The sequence below is a fragment of the Dama dama genome, chromosome 2 (assembly GCF_033118175.1).
Source record: "Dama dama isolate Ldn47 chromosome 2, ASM3311817v1, whole genome shotgun sequence".
Lineage (NCBI taxonomy): Eukaryota > Metazoa > Chordata > Mammalia > Artiodactyla > Cervidae > Dama > Dama dama.
In genome coordinates this window covers 24,876,463-24,891,205 of record NC_083682.1, presented here as the reverse complement: position 1 = coordinate 24,891,205, position 14,743 = coordinate 24,876,463, and the positions used below count along the sequence as shown (strand labels likewise).

Sequence of the window (14,743 nt, the reverse complement as noted above, 5' to 3'; positions counted from 1 at the left end):
CCACATTTAACTAGGTGTTGCGTAATTTATCCTGCAATCCTATTCCAGAACTTTGAAAAATTTGAGTTCCCAGCCTCACCACGCCTTACCGCCCTTATTCTCAGACAGTTCTACTGTATCACATTCAGCCCCAGGGGTTTTCAAGATGGTTGTTGCAGGTGATACGTGAATTACCGTGGCTCTGGATTTAGAATCCTAGCTCCAGCCCCTTACAAGGTGTGAAATCTCGTGAAAGTAACATCCACTCTGGTGCCTCTGTTTCCTCATCAGAAGAATGTTTTCCTCATTGTGCTGTTTTGAGGACTAATAACATTAAAGCTACAATTTGTTGAGCACTAAACACTTGACATGTGTTGATTTCTATTTTCCAGGCAAGGACACTGGAGTGGGTAGCCATTCCCTTCTCCAGGGGATCTTCCTGACCCAGGGATTGAACCCAAGTCTCCTGCATTGCAGGCAGAATATTTACCATCTGAGCCACTACGGAAGCCCCCTATGATCATTATTAGAGTAAAAAGACAGAAATTAGGGGACTTCTCTGGTGGTCCACTTGCTAAGGTTTACAGTTTCCAAAGCAGGGGATGTGGGTTGGATCCCTGGTCAGGGAACTAGATCTCACTAGTGGAAGCTAAAAGGTCACAGGCTGCAACTGAAGTTTCCATATGCTGCAATGACAATTAAAGCTCCTGTATGATGAAATTAAGACGTGGTGCAGCCGAATAAACAAATACATTTTGTTTCTGTTCAGTCTCTCAGTCATGTCCGTGACTCTTTGAGACCGCATGGACTGCACCACACCAGGCTTCCCTGTTCTTCACCATCTCCCAGAGCTAGATCAAACTCATGTTCATCGAGTCGGTGATGACATCCAACCATCTCATTCTCTGTAGTCCCCTTCTCCTCCTACCTTCTATCTTTCCCAGCATCAGGGTCTTTTCCAACGAGTTCACTCTTCGCATCAGGTAGCCAAAGTATTGGAGTTTCAGCTTCACCATCAGTCCTTCCAATGAATATTCAGGGCTGATTTCCTTTAGGATGGACTTGTTTGATCTCCTTGCAGTCCAAGGGACTTGAAAGAGTCTTCTCCAGCATCACAGTGGAAAAGCATCAGTTCTTCAGTGCTCAACCTTCTTTATGGTCCAATTCTTGCATCTATACATGACTACTGAAAAAACCAAAGCTTTGACTATAAAGTAATGTCTCTGCTTTTAAATATGCTGTCTAGGTTTGTCATATTTTTTTTTTCTAAGCAGCAAGCATCTTTTAATTTCATGGCTGCAATCACCATCTGCAGTGATTTTGTAGCCCAAGAAAATAAAGTTTGTCACTGTTTCCTTTGTTTCCCCATCTATTTGCCATGAAGTGATGGGAACAGGTGCTGTGATCTTAGTTTTTTGAATGTTGTTTTAAGCCAGCTTTTTTCACTCTCCCCTTTAACCTTCATCAAGAGGCTCTTTAGTTCCTCTTCACTTTCTGCCATAAGGGTGGTATCATCTGTGTATCTGAGGTTTGATATTTTTCCCGGCAATCTTGATTCCAACTTGGGCTTCATCCAGCCTGGCATTTTGCATGATGTACTCTGCATATAAGTTAAGTAAGCAGGGTGACAATATACAGCCTTAATGTACCCCTTTCCTAATTTTGAACCAGTCTGTTCCATGTCCGGTTCTAACTATTGCTTCTTGACCTGCATACCAGTTTCTCAAGAGGCAGGTCAGGTGGTCTGGTATTCCCATCTCTTTAAGAATTTTCCAGTTTGTTATGCTCCACACAGTCAAAGGCTTTAGCATAGTCAAAGAAGCAGATGTTTTTTCTGGAATTCTCTCGCTTTGTCAATGATCCAACAGATGTTGGCAATTTGATGTCTGGTTTCCCTGCCTTTTCTAAATCCAGCTTGAACATCTGGAAATTCTCTGCTCATGAACTGTTGAAGCCTAGCTTGGAGAATTTCAAGCATTACTTTGCTAGCATCTGAAATGAGTGCAATTGTAGGGTAATTTGAACATTCTTCGGCATTGCCCTTATTTGGGATTGGAATGAAAACTGACCTTTTCCAGTCCTGTGGCCACTGCTGAGTTTTCCCAATTTGCTGGCATATTGAGTGCAACACTTTAACAACATCATCTTTTAGGATTTGAAATAGCTCAGCTGGAATCCCATCACCTCCACTAGCTTTGTTCATAGTGATGCTTCCTAAGGCCCACTTGACTTCACACTCCAGGATGTCTGGCTCTAGGTGAGTGATCACATCATCATGGTTATCCTAGCCATTAAGATCTTTTTTTGTATAGTTCTTCTGTGTATTCTTGCCACCTCTTCTTAATATCTTTTGCTTCTGTTAGGTCCATGCCATTTCTGTCCTTTAATGTGCCTATCTTTGCATGAAATGTTCCCTTGGTATCTCTAACTTTCTTGAAGAGATCTCTAGTTGTTCCCATTCTATTGTTTTCCTCTATTTCTTTGCATTGTTCACTTAGGAAGGTTTTCATATCTCTCCTTGCTATTCTTTGGAACTCTGAATTCAGATGGCTATATTTTTCCTTTTCTCCTTTGCCTTTTACTTCTTTTCACAAATACTTTTAAAAAGACAGAAATTATAAAGGTATATTTAGACATTTAAAAGTTAAATACTAGGGAGGCATCCAGAAGGATAGAGTATGGTTGCTTAGAGGAGGAGGGTGCACTCTGAAGAGTATGGAGAGGGTGTGGAGAAAAGGGAACCCTCTTACACTGCTGGTGGGAATGCAAACTAGTACAGCCGCTATGGAGAACAGTGTGGAGATTCCTTAAAAAACTGGAGGGACTTCCCTGGTGGTCCAGCGGTTAAGAATCCACCTTGCAATACAGGGGATGTGGGTTCAATCCTTGGTCGGGGAACTAAGATCCCACATGCCGTGAGGCTACTGAGCCCCAACTAGAAGGTCCATGTGCCACAATGTAAGATCCCCTGTGACATAGTGAAGATCCTGTGCATTGCGACTAAGACCTGACGCAGCCAAGTCAATAAATAAATAAATTAAAAAAAAAAAACAAAAACTGGAAATAGAACTGCCATATGACCCAGCAATCCCACTTCTGGGCATACACACTGAGGAAACCAGATCTGAAAGAGACACGTGCACCCCAATGTTCATCGCAGCATTGTTTATAATAGCCAGGACATGGAAACAACCTAGATGCCCATCAGCAGATGAATGGATAAGGAAGCTGTGGTACATATACACCATGGAATATTACTCAGCCGTTAAAAAGAATTCATTTGAATCATTTCTAATGAGATGGATAAAACTGGAGCCCATTATACAGAGTGAAGTAAGCCAGAAAGATAAAGACCATTACAGTATACTAACACATATAAAGATGGTAATGATAACCCTCTATGCAAAACAGAAAAAGAGACACAGATGTACAGAACAGACTTTTGGACTCTGTGGGAGAAGGCGAGGGTGCGATGTTTTGAGAGAACAGCATCAAAACATGTATATTATCAAGGGTGAAACAGATCACCAGCCCAGGTTGGATGCATGAGACAAGTGCTCGGACCTGGTGCACTGGGAAGACCCAGAGGGATCAGGTAGAGAGGGAGGTGGGAGGGGGATCGGGATGGGGAATACGTGTAAATCCATGGCTAATTCATGTCAATGTATGACAAAAACCACTACAATATCGTAAAGTAATTAGCCTCCAATTAATAAAAATAAATGAAAAAAAAAATAAAAAAATAAAAATGAAACATGACATATTTAAAAAAACTATTCTTACTAAAAATAATCTTAATATTTAATTTTAATATTAATATTTAATTTAATAATTTTATGATAAAATTTAAAACCAAATGCATGCATGCATTGTACTCAGTTGCATCCAATTCTTCGTGACCCCTTGGACTATAGCCCACCATGGGATCTTCTGTTTACGGGATTTCCCAGGCATGAATACTGGAGTGGGTCGCCATTTCCTTCTGCAGGGGATCTTCCGACCCAGGGATCTAACTTGCATCTCCTGCATCACCAAGTAGATTCTTTACCACTGAACTGCCTAGGAAACCCTACTATTATCTAAAGGTCTGCACCAAGAGATGTTAGGGCCTAATTTCAGGGCCATATTATCGCTTTCATGGGCTCTAGGCACCTTTGCCTTCATGGTTCCCTTTCTGCACTAAAAATGTTTTTTAATTATATTTTATGACTTCACTGATAGCAAAGATGAATGCATGCTAAGTGGCTTCAGTCGTGTCTGACTCTTGGCACGCTAAGATGGATACACAGATATTATGTATTGTATTCTTCTGTTCAGTGGCCATGGCAAAATACACGGCCTTTCTTCTAAGTAGGCATGGAGACAGAACTCTGTGGTATCTCAATCTCTACTTTAAGGACACAGTCCTGTGGGATTAGGCTTGCACTCTTGTGACTTCGTTTAACCTTAATTACCTCCTTAAAGGCCCTATCACCAAATACAATCATATTGGAGATTTGGGATGAGTTTGGGGGCGGGCACACAACTCAGTCCAGAACATTTATTTTTAAAAATATGTATTTATTTGGCTGTCCCCGGGTTTAGTTGCTACACTCAGAATCTTTTAGTTGAAGCATGTGGAATCTAGTTCCCTGCACGCTGCTCAGTCATGTCTGACTCTTTGTGTCCCCATGGGCTGTAACCCACCAGGCTCCTCTGTCCATGGAATTTTCCAGGCAAGTATATTGGGATGGGTTGCCATGCCTTCCTCCAGGGGATCTTCCTGACCCAGGGATCAAACCCAGGTCTCCTGTGTCTCCTGCGTTGCAGGCATATATACTTTACCACTGAGCCACCTGGGAAGCCTGACCAGGAATCAAACCTGTGTCCCCTGAATTAGGAGCTTGAAGTCTTAGCCACTGGACTACCAGGGAAGTTCCCATAACATTTATTAAAGTGTCTTCTTTAACCTAAAAGTTCTTTTTTATTTTTGCTTTTGATTTTAGAAGAAATTAAGATGTTTTTATGTGCTCATGAGAAGACTGTGGGCCCTAGGCATTGTACTCAGTCTAAGGAATACAGACTCCTGCTTGATTGTGTTAGGTAGTTAGAATAGGAAACAGGAGTCCAGAATGGGAGTGGCTAAAAGACAAAGAAGGGAAAAGCCCACGAAAATAGAACAAAGGAAGGTCTGGAGTGAGGACCTCAGGTAGAACAAACAGCACTCCTGGCTAGCCCAATTTACATAGGGCAGGCCCAGTGGGGAGGAAAAAACATATAAAAAGTGGAGCCAAAGGGCTGGGGCCCCCTTCTCTTCTCTGCGTCTTTGGGTTGGCATGCCCTCACGCGTCAAGGACATATTTTCCTGCTATTTTCTAAATAAAATTGAGCTGTAACACGAAGCTGTAACACTGATCTGTCTAAGAGCTATAACACGGTCTATCTGAGAACTATGACACGCCAAAGGGTTCTAATATTTCAAACTTTTGTCGCTTCAAACTTTTGTTGAGATGAGACAGAACCGAGGAGAATACACTCGCCTGACATTTGGTTCAGGTCTTCTAATTTAATCACTTGGAAAACAAAGGTGAGATTGTGCCTCCTGGGTGTGGCACTCAGTAAAGCTGATAGTAGGGTCACACCCAGATGGAATCTCTGTTAATACTATAGGAGAGTGAGTGGACTGGATGCCAGCAAAATAATCAAAAATATCCATTGCAGATGTGAACAATTTACAGAAGAAAAAGAAAAACGAATGATTGATTATGAAAAGACCCCCGCTAGTAATGGAAGATAGGAAAAATAAGACAATGAAATATTTTTAACCCATAAAATTGGCAAAAATTTAAGTTTAATACTCTTCAGATCTGATGTATAGAGAAAACAGTGCTTCAATATATTATTGATGGGAATCTAAATTGGTGCATGCATGGTTAAGTCCCTTCAGCCATCCAATTCTTTGTAACCCTATGGGCTGTAGCCTGCCAGGCTCCTCTTTTCCTGGGATTCTCCAAGCGGGAATACTAGCGTTGCCATGCTCTCCTCCAGGGGATCTTCCCTACCCAGGGATTGAACCTTCATCTCCTGTGTCTCCTGCATTGCACCTGCTCCTGCTGAGCCACTGAGGAAGCCCATCAAAATTGGTAGGTAAAATTAAATAGTAGGGAGAACAATTAAATAGTAGCTATCAAACTTTTTATTGTGCATACACTTCATCCCAGCAATCCAGTTTCTAAGTATCTAAACATCTAACACAGGAAAACATGAAGAATATTTATTTACACATTAAAGCATGTATGGGGTTACTCACTGCAGCACTTTTTGCGATAGTAAAAATTTGTTAAAAGCCTTACAGTGCATTGCTGCTGCTTAGTCACTTCAGTTGTGTCCAACTCTGTGTGACCTTAAGAATTGCAGTCCGCCAGGCTCCTCTGTCCATGGGATTCTCTAGGCAAGAGTACTAGAATGGGTGGCCATGCCCTCCTCCAGGGGATCTTCCCGATGCAGGGATCAAACCTGGGTCTCCTGCATTGCAGCCTGAGCCACCAGGGAAGCCCCTACAGTTCATTAAGTGTGGTTAAATAAACTCTACAAAATACATACCATGAAATATGATTTTTTACTATAAAAAATTAAAAGATCAATATGTACTGTTAAGGAGAAAAGCCCCAAATGGCGTCATTTGTGCCCATGACACCAAATCTAGATTTAATACCTAACCTAACTGTAGTTTTGACTTTCACCAGAAATGAAATCTTAACCAGTCTTTGGAATTTTCTGGTTGGCACACAACGGTGACGGTGACCTGTCACCTTTCCGTTTTCATTCCCATCCTCCTCCCAGAAGAAGAGGTAGTTTGCATGATAAAGACCTTGCACATTCCCTGCCGGGCCAGCCGGAAGATTTCAGCGAGCAACACTACGCGTTCCTTTAGGCTAAGAAATAAAGGAGACAGAACAGATGGGGTCGAGAGGATCGCTGCAGTCAACGATGATTCTTTATTTCTCAGGGTTACATATATACTAAACCAAGAAGAGAGGCATCACAAAGAAAATTCTTCCCCATGTACATCATCTTTAAGATAACAATAACCAGAGCTCTCTCCTGGCGCCAAAGGCATCCTACTTATCTTAAGGGCAGTCGTGCAAAGCCATCTATCTGCACCTTGTGTACATTCAAGGCTCACTAATGGTCTGTTAGGAGTTAACTTGGATAGTAAATTTCAGAGGGGTGGCGGGACAGAGAGCTATGTCTGCGAACAGACCCTTGATGATCAATCAAGGCAGCTCCCAGAGTCAGCTTTTTCAAGCCGCTCCCCGCAGCTCCCCCTCTTTTATTAAATAAAATGGCACGCCTGATTCTTTTGGCGTAAATAATTACTGTGTAGGACAGCCTTGATGTCCCACAACTCTTTGACAAATTTCTTTATGATACAAGGAGTAATGCACACAAAAAGCGCTAATACCAGAAGCATGGCCACGACCCCTGAAAAAAGATGCCAAAGTGAGGTTATTGAAGGAAAATTGGAAAACAAACTTTTAACAAACTCTTCAGCATTTTCTGCCAAATCCATACTAGCCCGAGGAGCATTTTCTATATCAAGAATTTCCTGATGAAGTTGTAATAGATCTAAGGAAATGTTTTCATTATGCCAAATACCATCTAAATGTAATTTTATCTTATTCCAAGGGGTCTCAGTATTATTATAAATTTTTGGAGTTACACAAATCCAACAATAGTTAGCATGACACCTGATTTTTGCCCTCAGTTTTAAGCCTAATATTTCTTCTCCCAAAAATCTCACGGTATCATAGAGGGCATTTAGCCTATCTTCTAGTTTTCTATCTATATCTTCCTGAATTCTTAAAGCTTTTGAAGTGTTCTTTGCTAAATCATCTACAATATTAGCAGTATGTACAGATTGAGCTAAGGATACAGAAGCAGTAGTAGCAGAAGCAATTAAAGTTATAAGCGTTACTACTCCTAGAATTATTAATCCTATCCCCCTTCGTGGCCTAGCAAGGGCTGTACGCACCTTATTCCACAGCTCAAGCCCTGACTCTTCATACCAGGGCTCAGTAAGATTTACAGGCATCATGACGAAGGGTGGTTGTTTAACTATCAGAGCCCCAGAATTATTTTCCATACCTCTTATACAATTAGTCAGGGTACAATTAAAACAATGAACATGATATTGACTATTATTCTTAGTAAGATTTACAGAACCAGCAATAATCATAAATGGATAAGGTACACAAGCCCGAGGATATCTCCAGGTTGCATTCCAAAAAAATCCACCTTTAACCTTTTCTCCAGTCTGCATGAAGGATCCGCTTGTTTCAAAAGCGGCCAGCAACTTCCAGACCTCAGTTTGATAAACAAGGGTGCCGCCAAGATTCCAAATTCTCGCTGCAAACTGTCTGTTACTTTCCTTTCCGGGGTTTCTCTCTGAGTCTGGTGACCAGTCCCACAGTGAGTGCGTGCTGTTAGGAATAGAATACACCGTAGCAGTCTCATTCCGGCAGAGTTTCCGTGGCCCCGCTCTATGTTTCCCTTCATGCCCCAGGCCACAGAATGGGACATCCTGGGGTCCCGTTCCGTTGCGTCGCTGTGCATGCCCTGTGAGCTTGGTCACACCAGGAATATCCACACTCCAGCCAGTGCTGTAATCAGAATATCCAACATCTGTAACAGTGAGACAACCTGAAACATTATGATTTCGGAAAAAGCACATTGGTAATTGTGAAGAGGATCCTGCATAAGAAATACTGGCATTCTGTGGAAAAATATGCTTATCAGAAAACCCCCCCAAAAGTATTGTGTCATTCACATACACAGGAACAGAACTCATTTCCCATCCAACAGGCTGTAAAAGAGGGGGATCAGGAACATACGCCCAGAAGATACTGGCTTCCATGGAACTTATCTGGTTTAAAAGAAGTAATAATGAAATTAATATACTAGTAGGAGAGGCAGGGGAAGGGTTGGAAGCATTCTCACATGCCATCTGTAACAGTGCCTGTATCTGCTGAGCTGTCAGCAGCGGGACCGTCTCCTGGATTGTGAGCTGTCTCATTCGCTCCACCAGTGAACTCCTCTGCCGTGCGTACCAACCTTTCCGGGAGCCAGCGCGGCGCTTCAGCATTCTGCGGGAAAACACAAACATGACCTCTCCCCCATATTAGAACTGGATCCGGCCCATGCCATCTGCCTTCCAGCGGGTCTTTCCACCTGACTAATGGCCGTGCCTTTTTATTATCATAGTGCCAAAAACGTTGAGCTGCTGATTTTCCATTTTTATCGAGGCTCAGAAAATTTAAAACAAACAAAGCATGACTAAGAAGATTGTTAGGCGTAATAGCATACAAACTCCCCCTTTTTAATTTTTTCAGTTGGTGCTGAAGGGTTTGATGTGCCCGCTCAACAATTTTTTGGCCCTGTGGGTTATATGGGATTCCAGTCTTGTGTATGATGCGCAGCTGGGCACAAAAGGTTTGAAAATTGCGGCCAACATATCTAGGGCCATTGTCTGTTTTAATGCATTTAGGTAAGCCCATAGCAGAAAAACTCCGTAAGCAATGCTGAATACAATGCTTGCTAGCCTCTCCAGATTGAAGTGTGGCCATGATAAACCCAGAGAAAGTATCAATAGTAACATGCACATATTTTAATTTTCCAAAATCAGAAATATGTGTAACATCCATTTGCCACAAATCATTGGGGAGTAAACCCCGAGGATTGACTCCATATGTTGGGAGCACAAAAAACTGTGGACAAGTAGGACAAGCTTTTACAATTTGACGAGCGGCTTCTCGAGAAATTCCAAATTGCAGCCGTAATGAATTGCTATTCTGATGGTGTATTGCATGAGAGGCCTGTGCTGCAGAGGTAAGGGTTAAGGAAGAATAACATACCGTACGGGTGACTTCATCAGCCAGAGCATTCCCAGCCGCTAAAGGCCCAGGAAGGGCAGTGTGAGCACGTATGTGCCCAAAAAAGCAAGGATGAGTTCGGGCTCGAATGAGATTTTGAATTTTTAAAAACAAGGTTTGAATAGAGGCCTTAGCAGCTCCAATGAGGGGTACTGTTTCAATGACTGAGAGAGCTCTGACAACATAATGACTGTCAGAGTATAAATTAAAACTTTGAGGAACACGTTGCAGAGCCTGGAGTACTGCAAAAAGCTCTACTTCCTGAGCTGATGAATATGAGGTTTGACAATAATAAGATTCATTTTCGATTACCAAACTGGCTATGCCATTGGAAGATCCATCAGTAAAGACAGTTATCCCCTTTTCCAAAGGGCATTGTTGCACGACTTTTGGAAAAATAAACTGATGCAGCTGTGCAAATTGTAACAATTTATTAGCAGGGTAATGTTGTTTAATCTCCCCTGCATACTGTGCAAGCGCAATTGCCCAATCATCAGAAAATTGAGAGAGCCATAGTTGCTGTTCAGTTGAAAAAGGAATACAGATAAAGTGGGGATCTCTTCCCAAATAAGTCACAGATTCCTGTCTTCTTTTTGCTATTACTTTGGCTACAAGAACATGGTAAGGACTTAATACCCGTAGGGGAGAGACTGATAGATAAATCCACCTTAAAGGATTATCTTGAAACAACACACCGGTAGGTGAATGTTCTGAGGCAAGAATATAAAGTCCCCAAGGCCTTTCATAGTCACAGTAACTGGAGTGCTGCTGTGACAAGGCAGTTTCTACTTTCTGAAGAGCTCGCTCTCCAGCTTCTGTGAGGCTGCGTGGGGAGGTAGGATTCTTATCCCCCTTTAAGATATCAAAAAGAGGCTTCAATTCGTATGTAGCAAGATGTAGGTAGGGTCTAATCCAATTAATGTCCCCGAGCAACTTTTGAAAATCATTAAGTGTTTTCAGATTATCCCTTCGTAATGCAATGGGCTGAACTCCAAATGTTTCTCTTTTTAAACGAAAGCCAAGATAGGAATAAGGAGGAAAGGTTTGCACCTTTTCTTTGGATATTATTAGCCCTACTGCTTTTAAGGCAGGTTCCATGAAGGCATAAACTGCTAATAAATACTCTTTATCAATATGTGCTAGCAGTATATCATCCATGTAATGCAGAATATAAGCATCGGAGTATTTTGTCCGAGTTTCCTGCAATGCTGCTGCAACAAACTTCTGGCACAAGGTGGGGCTATTGGCCATACCCTGTGGCAAAACTTTTCAAAGATACCTGAGCATTGGTTGGGAAAAGTTAATAGATGGAACACTAAAAGCAAATCGAGGGCAATCTTGAGGTGCTAGAGGAATAGTATAAAAGCAGTCTTTTAAATCTAAGATTATTATGTGGGCATTTCTAGGAATAGCCATGGGAGAAGGCAATCCTGGTTGTAATGCTCCCATGACTTCCATAGTTTCATTAACCTTTCGCAGATCCTGTAAAAGCCTCCATTTCTCAGATTTTTTCTTAATAACAAAAATGGGCGAATTCCAAGGTGAATTAGACTGTTCAATATGTCCCAGTTCCAACTGTTCCTGCACCAGTTGTTGGGCAGCGTCAATTTTCTCTTTGGAAAGCGGCCACTGATCAACCCACACAGGCTCCCCAGACTTCCAAGTAATAGGATCTGCGTGAATTACAGGAGGATCAGAGGTCCCTTCTAAAAATACCCAAGTCCATTTCTTTTTGGTAACCTTTTTGTCTGAACAGGCGCAACAGTTCCCTGATTATTTCTTTCAAGTCCCGAGGTGGGAAGAAGCCCTTGATCTAAAAGCTGATTGCTAACCTGATCACTGGGGCTGTATAAATATACTCTCATATGAGTCATAACATCTCGTCCCCACAAATTTACAGGGAGGTTTGGGAGGACATAAGGTCTAATGTCTCCTTCGTGACCCTCATGGTCAGTCCAATGTAACAGCTCTGTACTTTGTTCAGGGTTATTAGTTTGACCAATTCCTTGCAATGTTGATATAGCTATCTGTTTAGGCCATTCTCGGGGCCAGTGTCTCTCAGCAATAACAGAAACATCAGCTCCTGTGTCCAGAATGCCTGTAAAGAACTTTCCATTTATTCTTAACGTGAACTCAGGACGATTATTAGTTATTGCCTGGACCCAGTAGGCGTCAGAGGATCCAAAGGCACCTTCCCCTCTCCTGGAAGCCAATGCTTTTCCTGTTTGCACTGCAGGGACCAATATTAATTGAGCTATACGCTGTCTGCTAGCTATGGTGGTAATACATTGTGGAGAATGGGCCATAATTTTGATTTCTCCTGTATAATCAGCATCAATTACTCCAGGAGCTATGAGCAGCCCTTTTATGGTAGAGCTGCTGCGTCCGAGTAAAAGTCCCACGGTTCCATCAGGCAAAGGGCCGTATACCCCAGTGGGCAGAGCCTGCATTCCCATTTCGGGAGTCAGTACTGTGTAGGAGGAGGAACAGAGGTCCAAGCCTGCACTCCCTGAGGTGGCTCTGAACAAGTCTGTAACTCTCCTTCTACCATCTGATTTCCCTGCATTGCCCCATAACATTGTTTCGGGGCCAGGGGCTGGCCCCTCACCCAGTTTCCCGACTGCGAGGGAAGTGGGTTGCCCTGGACATCAATTTTAGATTTACAATCTTTTGCCCAATGTCTTCCTTTTTTACACCTAGGGCATAAATTAGGAGTTTTATTATTCCCTGAATTGGCTCGTTGGGGGCAAAAGGCAGCACGATGTCCAGGCTGGCCACAAACAAAACAGCCAGCATTTCCTCTACTAGGTAATCCTCGTTTATTTTTCATTTGCTGTTGATATAATACTTCTTTTATGCTTTTACCTTGTAAAGCTGCAGCCAGGGTAATACCCTGCATATAGGAAGGTCCAATATCAGCACATATACGAATGTAATCTGATAGACCTCCCTTTTTTCTGTACGGTCTAAGTGCAGCCTGACAGGCAGAATTTGCATTTTCATAGGCTAATTGTTTAGTAAGCACTATTCCAGCCTGCTCATCAGCTATAATCTTACCTACTGCTTCAAGAAGACGAGCCACAAAATCTTGATATGGTTCATCAGGCCCCTGACGAATTTTTGAAAGATCCTCAGTCTTATTACTAGAGCAAGGGAGCTTTTTCCAAGCCTGCCGGGCAGCATTAGAAATTTGAGCATATGCTCCAGGCAAATAGTTCAATTGAGCATTGGTATTTTGGTAGGCCCCTTCCCCTACCAACATTTCATATGTAGTATTGATCCCTTGTCGCTGGTTTAGTTCAGCTATATGGCCACATTGTTCTGTAAATTCTGATTTCCATAATAAATAGTCCCCTCCTGATAAGCAAGCTCTTGCAATTTGTTTCCAATCACTAGGTGGCAAATTTTGACCTCCTAGACTCTCTATCATGGTCTGGGTAAAAGGAGCCGTAGGTCCATATTGAGCACAGGCAATTTTTAATTCCTTTAGTTGTTTGAAAGGTAAAGCTTCATAATACCTTTGGTTTTCATGCTCAAATACCGGGAAAGTAGCGGAGAATCCCTGAACAGTTTTTCCAGCTCTTTGGGCTTGTTGCATAGCCTTTTGCAAGGGGGACAAACTCTGTGATTCACGAGTTATATTCAACAAATTTTCAGGTTTGGAAATAGGTGGAGGATCTAATCCAGCAATAGTTGAGGGTGCATAAGCAGGAGGCGCAGTAGAGATTGCACCAGCGCCTTCATCTCTACCTTCCCTTTTTATTTCTTCCTTTATTGTTATTAATAATTTCTGCATGAGTGCCTCCAGACCCTTTGTCGGAGGGGCAGCTGCTGCCTGCACATTCGAATTGTCAGTTACAAGTAATTCCCGATGATCATCCTTATGATAAGCAGCTGCCTGTTCTTCTAAACTTTCCTCATCCTCTGGAGTTAGCGTTCCCTCATTTTCCTTCAAAGGTTTTGCATATTCTAATTCAAAGGTTGTGGGTCCTTTCCCTTCAGGAGTAGCATAAACTTTAGGAGTAGCATAAATTGGTTCTTTGAATGGGAGCATGTGTTTTAATTTACTCCCTTCCTCATGTTCAAAATCAAGGCAGTCTCTTATTAAAGACCATAATGAAAATGTTTCCACAGGAACCTTATTAGGTCTGTGGAGAGTATAATATGTTTGAATCTGTTTCCCTATCTTTTTCTATATCTCTAAACTCATAGTCCCTTCCTGCGGAAACCAGGGACATACTTCCTCAACAAAACTAAGAAAAGTCTGCAATTTTGTTTTAGTAACCTGCATTCCCCGATCCTTCAACATTATCTGTAACATATGCACAAACAACTGACGACTATTATCTTGTCCCATGGTTTATACTCTCGACAATATTCCTTCCTGCCCCTCAATATACAAATACACACACTCTTACTTACCTTAATAGTTTCAACGGGCAGCGGCCGCAAGGAACTTTCGTTGAGCCCCACGTTGGGCGCCACTTGCCGGGCCAGCCGGAAGATTTCAGCGAGCAACACTACGCGTTCCTTTAGGCTAAGAAATAAAGGAGACAGAACAGATGGGGTCGAGAGGATCGCTGCAGTCAACGATGATTCTTTATTTCTCAGGGTTACATATATACTAAACCAAGAAGAGAGGCATCACAAAGAAAATTCTTCCCCATGTACATCATCTTTAAGATAACAATAACCAGAGCTCTCTCCTGGCGCCAAAGGCATCCTACTTATCTTAAGGGCAGTCGTGCAAAGCCATCTATCTGCACCTTGTGTACATTCAAGGCTCACTAATGGTCTGTTAGGAGTTAACTTGGATAGTAAATTTCAGAGGGGTGGCGGGACAGAGAGCTATG

General features: G+C 42.3%; 1 protein-coding gene across 1 annotated transcript; it reads right to left on the bottom strand.

Moving 5' to 3' along the window:
• Positions 1-6,930: 6,930 nt before the first annotated feature.
• On the bottom strand, positions 6,931-14,351 carry LOC133067207 (endogenous retrovirus group K member 7 Env polyprotein-like). The gene is made up of 3 exons (XM_061158380.1): positions 14,313-14,351; positions 8,959-9,104; positions 6,931-8,661 (listed from the first exon to the last, which is right to left on the bottom strand). The coding sequence occupies exons 2-3, from the start codon at positions 9,101-9,103 to the stop codon at positions 7,295-7,297; spliced, it is 1,512 nt and encodes a 503-aa protein (XP_061014363.1). The 5' UTR covers position 9,104; positions 14,313-14,351; the 3' UTR covers positions 6,931-7,294.
• Positions 14,352-14,743: the final 392 nt, after the last annotated feature.

Bases quoted from the DNA above. Each gene is read 5' to 3' on its own strand.
- LOC133067207 (XM_061158380.1), bottom strand. From the start codon at position 9,103: ATGCTGAAGCGCCGCGCTGGCTCCCGGAAAGGTTGGTACGCACGGCAG. The intron at 8,662-8,958 runs GTGAGAATGCTT...ATAATGTTTCAG, and splicing joins GGCACTGTTACAGATGGCAT to GTTGTCTCACTGTTACAGAT.